General features: G+C 64.0%; 1 protein-coding gene across 2 annotated transcripts in view; it reads right to left on the bottom strand.

Moving 5' to 3' along the window:
* The window catches only part of HIP1R (huntingtin interacting protein 1 related), a 20864-nt gene that overhangs the window by 7133 nt on the left and 4848 nt on the right, over positions 1 to 8883 (bottom strand). For both annotated transcript variants that reach the window (XM_025045516.1, XM_015587940.2), the window contains exons 2-13: positions 6399 to 6462; positions 5779 to 5921; positions 5398 to 5454; positions 4482 to 4562; positions 4014 to 4090; positions 3648 to 3709; positions 1708 to 1848; positions 933 to 990; positions 775 to 850; positions 482 to 622; positions 333 to 394; positions 44 to 116 (exon numbers count right to left, since the gene is read on the bottom strand). In XM_025045516.1, coding sequence (XP_024901284.1) covers positions 44 to 116; positions 333 to 394; positions 482 to 622; positions 775 to 850; positions 933 to 990; positions 1708 to 1848; positions 3648 to 3709; positions 4014 to 4090; positions 4482 to 4562; positions 5398 to 5454; positions 5779 to 5921; positions 6399 to 6462 — 1035 coding nt within the window. The remainder of the gene's footprint in view (positions 1 to 43; positions 117 to 332; positions 395 to 481; positions 623 to 774; positions 851 to 932; positions 991 to 1707; positions 1849 to 3647; positions 3710 to 4013; positions 4091 to 4481; positions 4563 to 5397; positions 5455 to 5778; positions 5922 to 6398; positions 6463 to 8883) is intronic.

Here is an 8883-nt window from a genome sequence, read left to right on the forward strand (position 1 = left end):
CCCCCCGCCGCCTGCGGCCCACCCCCCGCCCGCAGCCCCTCACCTCCAGCTTGATCTTCTCCAGCTCAGCACGCAGCGTCTCCACCTCTCTCTTCAAGGTCTCGATCTGTAGGTCCCTGGGGACAGAGGTCAGGCAGGGCTTTCTGAGGCCCGCACAGTCCTGGCACTCGAGTTCAGCCAACCAGGAAAATCAGAGGACCCAGCGCAGGAACCGACGGGCTCATCGGCAGCCTCTGGGACTTGGGTGCCTCGTGTTCGTGTCCCCCACCCGACCACAGCTCCGCGAAGGCCATTCCCAGCCCCGCTCCACGGTTGGCACCCTGGGCCCTCACCTGTCGTCCTTCATGGAGCCGTTGGGGGGTCCAAACGTCTGTTCAAAGAGGTCGGCCACCACCTGCCACAGTGAAACATGATGACCCCCGCTCCAGGCCAGGGGAGGGAGGGAGTCCAGCCAGCCCTGCCAGGGAGAGGGGCCGCTCACCGTTGGCTCCCCGGCGGGGGGGCCCGTGCCGATCTCGATGAGGTTTTCCGGCTCCTCGTCCTCGGCGGTCTCCTCAGGGATCACCACCACCGGCTTGATGTGCTCGGCCAGCGCTGAGGCCCGCAGGAAATTGGGAGGCCCCTGTGGAGGCCACAGTGGGAGCTGCTCAGCGGCCCCCCAAGGAGTCTTCCCTCTGCCGCCCTCAGAGTCCACCTGGGGACCTGCTAGGCAGCTGGGGGCGTCGAAGGGCACGGGGGCCAGAGGGGGAACCGGGGCTGCGGCCTGGCCGGTACCTCGGGCAGTCGGGGGATCTGGATGAGCCGCTTGAAGTAGAGCATATCCGAGGCTCGGCGGAAGAAGTTCCTGAGGCTGTGGGGACAAGTGCAGGACGTCACGAGGGAGCCAGGCCCACGGAGCCAGGCCCCTCCGGGCAGCCCCGCCCCACTGGTACCTGTGAAACTGCTCGTGGAACCGGTCCCTGTGGCCTTGCAGGGTGTCCGCCGGGAGACCTGGGGGCAGCACAGGCTTAACGCGCATCCCCTCTGCTCTCTGCTCGGTGGCTATGGGGACTTCACATTCTCTCCCTCCCGTCCCCTCCCACTCCTCCACCTTCTAGAAACTGTCACAGGTCAGAGATCGCTGCCACCTGGCCGGGTCCCCGCTGGGGGTGTGCTGAGCAAGGGAAGGAACCGTGAGCGGGACAGGCGGTCCCCTGACCACAGCAAACCCACGGGGCCTGGCCTGGGGCGCACTGTAAAGTCACGTTAGACCCGAGTTTGCCCTGCACTAACATTCGACAGCTCGTATGCCCTAGGCCAGCGGGTCTCAAAGTGGGGCCTGGGACGAGACCCTTCCTGAACACTCCGGAGACACAGTGCCCTTTCGCACGGGTCCCGGCCAGTGCGCGTGGCATGAGACACAGCATCAGGCTGGGTGCAGAGGCAGCGGGCGGCCCCGCTCCCAGGCCGGGCCTTCGAGAGATCGGCAAACACGTACAACTACAGCCCTCTTCTCCCTGAGTCTTTGTTCTAGAAAACTGACTTCGTAACGAGGATGTTATTTATGGTAATGGGTAATGAGCTTATCATGGTTACTTCCAACTAATTTCTTGATGTTACAGTACATGCTGGTCAATAAAAGCTGCATAAACACAGCCCGCTGGGGCTCTAGAGGGACCTTGGGGCAGGGGGTGGGGGTGGCCGGCGGTGGGAGGGCTGGGGACTCACAGGAGTGCAGCTTGAACATGAGCTTGACCGTGTAGTGGTAGAGGTGGCTGCAGTCCTGGATGACCTGGATTAGGGGCGCCAGGCGACACTGGCCTGAAGACATCTGGGACACAGCGATGGCTGTGTTGAGCTGCCGGAAAACTGCACAGGAGAGAGGCAGGAGGAGGGTTAGGAGCGTGGAGGGCCAGGAGACGCAGGCGCTGAGCCGGCCCTGGTGGCAGCCTGAGTGTGGAACACTGCTGAGCGCAGGCCCCAGGCCATCACCTCACGGCGTCATCACAGCACCCTGGGGTGACAGCATGGGTGGCCTGCTTCACCACCCCAGCCATGCAGTGGGGCTCGACCCCAGGTCCTCGAACACCAGCACGCTCCGTGGATGGGGGCCCCATGTGCTGTGGCTGCCCCGACCGAGGCCCAGTGCCCCCTCGAGCTAGAGTGACAGCAAAGTCAGGCAAAGTAACCCCGCCCGCTGGCCCAGCGTTTCCCGAGAGCCTCACGGGGCGGTTCTGGGACAAGTGGTGGCAGTAGCAGGGTCGAGAGTCAGGACTGGGCTCTGCAAACCCAGGCGACCTCAAACCTCACTGGACCCAGGGTCGATCACCCTGCCCCTAACGGTCAAGCCTCTGTCAGAGCAACCGAGGAGGAGGGAACGGGACACACGGGGCTGCCTCCCCCAGCGGGCCTCTCGTCTGTGCAGGGAACGGCGGCGATGGGCAGGCAGCACGCTGGGCCGGCAGAGCCGCCGGGGCACCCGCACGGGACACTGGTCCGGAACGGCGGGCCCCCAGCTCCGGGTCCTCCCCTCGCCTCGCCCGGCTGGGCCCATTTGCGAACCTCCACGGGAACCCAAGAATGCCCGGGACGGAAGGGGTGGCAAAGGAAGAACTAAGGGCCGTCCCTCATCTTCTTCAAACTTAATTTTAATTACGCATTGTGTCAAGCACATTTTCCTTGTAAAAAATCAAAATGCACATGAAGTACTATTTTGGTTTTTTTTGAGACAGCCATTTCTCCACTGAGGGGCGCTCAAGACATTCCCCCATCTTTGGCTGCTACAAACGGAGAGGCAGGAGCCTCCACACAGCAGGGAAACCGCACGGCCACCCATGGGCCCCTCCTCTGTGCTTCGTTAAGACGTCAGTGTCTCGGAGCTGGGGCACCGCCCCTGGGCCTTCTCCACCTTCCCTCATGGGGACCACTGCCCGCCCACACTCGGCCCCCACCCCACAAAGCAGCACAGGGGAGGACACTGTAGGACTCAGCTCCTGCCTGGTATAGACAGGCTGGCAGCCACACCCCTGGGCACCTGCCCGCTGCTCCCTGGTCAGGTCCGGGGCGGGTGTCCCCAGGCTGCCCACTGGACTGCCCAGCCTCAGAGTCCAGGCCCGGGAAAGCCAGGAGGCTGCCCAGATCCACTTCCTTCTCACTCCTAATTTTCCCTTAAAAAGGCATTTGCTTCTCAACCTCCCATGAAAAGTGTGAGTCACCCACAAGTTATTCTGAAGCTGCCACCCAAAACAATCACCTCTGCAGCCCGGGAGGGGGAGCGCTGCGTGTCCCGGCCGGGGGCTGCCGGTTCCCGGGCTGGGAGGTCCCACATGACTCAGGGGCCTTTTACAGCAGAAAACGGGCAAGAGGATCCAAAGCTGCCCTTCCCGGGGGAGCCTGGGCCGGGACCCTGAAGAGGCATCTCCTGGTGTCCCCCAACTTCCCGCCTTGGCAGGAAAGGTGGATTCACTTAGGGGAAGGAACGGCAGAGACTGTTCCCAGCAGGGGCCTGCCATCCTCTCTCCCGTGTTTCGGGGGCACCTGGAGGCCCCCATACCTATTTCTGGTGGGGGCATGGACCCCCGGGGCAGGTGCCTTCGAGCAGGGAAGTTAGGCGAACAGGCAGCAGGTACCAACCCCACGCCCTGGGGAATGACACCCGGGCACCTCACCTGACTCAGAGAGCTTCAGCTCACAGTCCATGTAATCGAACATCTCCACGGTGAGCTGGAAGCTACGGCGGGAACAGGGACAGAAGGCTGAGCCACAGTGGTGGGGCGCACCCCAGCCAGACCCCCGGGGGGAGGAGGGAACCGTTTACCAACACGCCGCTGCACAGGACGACAGTCCTGCAGCTCAAAGTGCCTGATCCCAAGCAAACCCCCTTCAGCTTTCGTCTCGTCTCCCGGGAACATCGCCTTCAGCCCCAGAGCCCCCCACATTCGGGAACCCGGGCACGGAAGACGAGGGACCAACAGGGCAACTGAGGGGGGAGAAGGGAGACGGGCCGGGCCACTCCCCCGCCCCGAGGGCCTCACATGTTGTTGACGTCAGTCCCAGCTGCCTTCTCCAGCACCTCGTCTGTCACCTCTAGGCCCGCGGGAAACTGGGGGTGCTGTGGAGAGGACACCCCCACTCAACTGCAGCCCATGTTGGCTCTGGCCCAGAACCAGGTCTAGCTTTTAAGGGAGGAGACGAGGCCGGAGAAGCCCCCAGACTGTGGAGCTGCCGTCTGCCCTGGGTACCGGCCGAGGCAGGGTGCCAGTGCCCGGAGACCGGGGAGAGAGGACGCGACGTCCAGCAGGGCGGAGCCAAAGGCCAGGCCGAGCCCCGCGCCTGCGTCCCTGGGGATGCCTCAGGTGCCGACCTCCATGGCGACCCGGCATCCCTCCCTTCACCTTGGGTCAAGGTCAGGGCAGGACAGAACCCACCCTCCTCTATGGGAGTGGACGGATGAGCCCAGGATCTCCCCAGCCCCACGACGCCCCACCAAGGAGACTGACTACCTTGAGGTGGAAGGAGACCTTGGTCAGCAAGAGCTTGGTGTAAACGCTCACCAGCTGCCCGTACCGGTCGTGCAGGTGGCCCTGCGGAGGGAGGGGCCGGGGTCAGGGTCGCTGCCCGGGAGCGTCCCGAGAACCCCACAGGACCCGGCGTGCTGCAGCGCGGGCCAGGAAGCTGAGCTGACGAGCCGAGTGTCATCCCCCCACCCACCCACCCACCCACCCAGGCACTATTCCCGCAGCAGGCGCCGCTCCGCCCGCCAGAAGGCTGACTCCCTTCCCGAGGCCTCCGCCAATCCCCTCCAGCCTGCGGCTCTCCCTCCTGCTTGTTCAAATCGACTCCTTGTCATTCTCGCCAAGGAAACTCTTGTGGTGAGAGCTCCTCGTCCCGGGCCACGGGCCAGTTCTGGGTTGGGACACTTTATTAAAAGTGCTGGCGGCGGCCGGGGAGGCACATTCTGACAGTCGCATGTCCACATCCTCCCAGCCGCCTCCTCCGTGGGGAGCTGGCTGAAAATACAGGTTTCCAGTCCCGAGAACCCGAAGCGGCTGGTGTGGGGGCGCCGGGAGTCGGTACCCCTCACACAGCTCTTGCCGCCACCACGACGGCTGGACTCGGGTCTTACCACATTCCCCGACCCACAGAGACTTACGGGCTGCTGACTTGTGGAGCTGGGGGGCCCCCTAGTTCCGCGTTTGGAACGTCCTGTACCAGGCTTTATAAAGCAAGGCTGCGACCCGACTCACGAGGCTCCTTCCCCGCCCCCCGGCCTCCCCAAACAGCACTGCTCTAACTTCTGCTGGGAGAGAACGGGGTGCCGCCCTCGCTCGGCCCCGCGAGTGCCAGGGAACCCGAAGGCCAGGCTGGCCTCTGGACGGTGCCGCCTGCGAGGGGCCAGGGCGCTCGCCCCGCACCTACCCACAGATCTCCAACCTCCCGAATGTTGCTCCAATAGCGCTGGCAGTCGTGCAGCACCTGAGGCGCAGGGAGAACAGGGGAGCAAGATGAAGAACCCCAGGCCTTGCAGGAGGGGCCCCGACTCGTTTACTCCCTGTGAGCGGGGAGGGACAGGGTGGAGGCCAGCAGGTGAGGCGGGCCGGCCCACCGCTAAGCGGGATGGGCAGGACAGTCTTTCATTTCAAAGGGACACTGCTCTCCCGCCCCCTGGAGTGCCGGCCTGCTCAGGTGGCAGCAGATGAAGGGCCCAGGCTCCCCAGGCCTCCTCCTGTCCTGAGAAGCATGCGGTGGCTAGAACAGGGGACCTGGCCCCCTCAGGACCAGCAGGCAGCGGCTACTCACATTGGGGTGCCCATCTCGAAGGACCTTGTGGAGGACATGGCAGAACTTCCAGCTGAGGATGGAGCTGCTGGGAAGTGGCAGACCGATGGCATAGGACCAGAAAGTAAAGGCCCCTTTCTCGTGATGAGTGCCCAGAATGATGCCTACTAGGGTCAAGGCCAAGTGCAGGAAGCAGACTCAAGTGTGGGGAAAGTCAGGGGGGCACTCGGTGACCCAGACACTCACCCCACAGCTGCTGCATGCCTTCCCCCCATCCTTCCACATCCGCCCCAGGTCACCAGGAGCTACGGTTTTCAGCCAAGGGCAAGACAAAGGCAAGATCATGCCCCTTGAATTCAACTGGACCCATAGCCTAAGAAAACAGATGGCATTCCCGCGACAACTCAGAGTCTCAGAGGAGCCGAGTGAGGCAAGCCAGGCTGGCCCAGGGTCACCGGACACACCTCATTAGTCGAAGGGCAGACTTCACAAAGCCCCAGCGGTCAGCTGCAGCGCCACGCTGCCCCCTCCCAAACCACAGGCAGTGACCATGCAGGGCAGGTGCACGTCCTCCCCACCCGGCCCTGCCTCTCCCAGGGACCCAGAGGGGCAGAGGGCCCGCCGGGGGCAGCGAAGGATACGACGGGCATGCTTCTCCTTCACAGGGACCTCCTGGGTGTTGATGGCTTTGCTGATGCTGATGGCCTGGGAGGGAACAGAGGAAGCAGAGGTCAGAAGCCCACCAGGCAGCCTTCTTGGGGAACACCACCCCAGCGGGGCAAAGGGCAACACAGACAGGACCGGTTCTTCCCGCCAGACGTGGACACCAGCGGGGACAGGCGTTCTCTCAACCTACGCGAACCCCGCCTCTGAACTCACGTGCAGCTCAGAGCGCAGCTGGCGCCTGATCCACAAAGCCACCCGGAGCTCTCAGGGCTCTGGGAGACGAGGACGAAAGCTTGTGGAGGCAGAAGCCCCCCCTCCGGTCTACAATCTGCATGCACTCAGCTCTCCCCAGAAGGCGAGGCCCCCGGGCCCAGGGAAGCGGTCAGGCAGGGCGCCCGCGGCATGCTCTGGCCTGCCTCACCTCTGGAAGGAGCTGTCTGACCTGAGCCCTCACAACACTCCACGAACAGACACTAGTCATCCCCACCTTGCTGCGGCAGGGCCCGGAGAAATGACACAAACTCCCTCCTGGGTGCGGGCAAGTCGACTCAGCTCCCACACCCACCCCTCCCACCTATGCAGATGGCAACCTGGCCCCTCTCAGGTGGCGGGGGGGGGGGGTCCTGTAGTACACCTGCTGCTGTCACTTGAGTCCTGAGCAAGCAGCAATCGCATCCTTGATGAAGGTCCCCTCCCATCGCCACCTGCTGGAGTCTTGTCTCATTCCCCAGCTCAATGCCTTCTCTTCCGAGAAGGCTTCCTGGATGTGACTGCTCCCTCACCAGGGAGACTTCCTGTCGTTTACTGTCATCTCCTGCCCCCTCACCCAGGAACGACCTCAGGCCCTGGGCTGACTTGTGGATGTTTTATTTCTCTACTGGGCACAGGTCTTATGAGCCTCACCCACCCACCCAGCACGGAGCTGGGGACATCGGTGTTTGTGGGCTGAGAAGAGCTGCCCGTGAGTGACACAATGGGGCCCTGACAAATGCAGACGCCTCTCCAGGCCAGCTGATGCTCCCAGGTCTCCCACAATTCCTTAGCCAGGGCCCATGCTGCCCTTCCCCCGACAGCCGGCCAAGGAGCTGTGCCCAGCAGAGCAGGGGTTCAAGATGCTGCATGCCAGGACACGAGCCCTACCACCCTGCAAATCAACAGGAAATACTTGCACTCAGACAGAAGCAAGGCCCCAGCAGTCCCTGGGCAGGGACAGGGCCAGTGCTGGCACTTTATCTCAGAGGCCCCCAAGCTCCCCGCCTCTGCATCTGAACAACAGTAACTGCCCCGGCTGGCATGGAGGCCACCTCACTCATTTACGGTCTATTGTGACCTGACCTTGGGCCTGCTCGGACATTTCCTCTGTAAGAAAAGCGGCCCCATGGGAGCGAAGGCGGCCTTTCTGATCAGACCAGCAGACCTCGGAGCTGGTGGGGCTGGGGGCTGGGCCGGGGCAGCTTCTGGACCCCCGCCCCAGCAAGGCAGGCTGACCTCCTTTCACACACAGCTCCCATTGTGGCCCAATTCACAGGGCTGCGGGCCGTGCTAGGCGGCGGCCACCCACAGTGGGCCCCTTGGGGGCCGCCCTCCAGCGTCAAGGACAGGCGGGAGGCCTCACCGTACCGGGGTCCTGGGCGGACGCACACAGGCTCTGCCTTCTGATTCCCGAAGCCACACGCAGACGGCTCCCTTGCCACCTGCTCCGTGTTCACAGGTCCCCGGCCAGCACGGCCTCCCGGAGGCCACGGCGTCCGCCTTTGTTCACAAGCTCTGAGAGAAGCCGTGTCCCGCTCTGACGGCTCCCGCCCACGGGACAGTCCAGGCAGAACTGCGTGCCCGACGGGGGCAATGACAGGCCCTCGGCTTACCCTGTGCCAGGCACAAGCCACGTGCCTCCCAGCAACAACCCGAGAAGTGGTCACGAGCCCGTTTCCCTGACGGGAAGCCTGAGGCGCGGAGAGGTCGGCTGTCTCATCCGCACAGCGAGGGCACGGGCAGGCCCGGCTGCCTCCACGCTCCGAGCCCCGAAGGATCCTGCCATCCGCTCCCCAGGCACCTCCTCTCCACGCAGGGACAGGGCTGGGCAGAGGCCTCCCCCAGCAGCAAGCAGCTGCCGGCTCATAAGCCAGGAGTGTCCTGTGTCCGGGGTGTGTAACCCCATCCCCCAATCTGCCCTGACACCTGAGCTGGCTCTTCTGAGACTGCCGCCTGGTCCAGAAGATTCCAGGCAACAGCACAGCCGAAAGCCACACGTGCAGAGCAGGTGGCCCAGGAGGCGGCTAAGGAGCAGACACCTGACCCACAGTGCTCTCTGCTCCCCGCCTCCAAGCAGACCCCACGGAGGATGCGTGTGAACTCCTCTCCCTCCCCCAGGCCTGCAGCTGGAGAGCAGGAGTGGGTGGGCTGGGAGGTGGCAGAGGGGAGTGGGTAGTGGAGGGAGGGGGAGGGGAGGGGGTAGTGGAG

This window comes from Pteropus alecto, unplaced genomic scaffold (genome assembly GCF_000325575.1).
Source record: "Pteropus alecto unplaced genomic scaffold, ASM32557v1 scaffold213, whole genome shotgun sequence".
In the NCBI taxonomy this organism is placed as follows: Eukaryota; Metazoa; Chordata; class Mammalia; order Chiroptera; family Pteropodidae; genus Pteropus; species Pteropus alecto.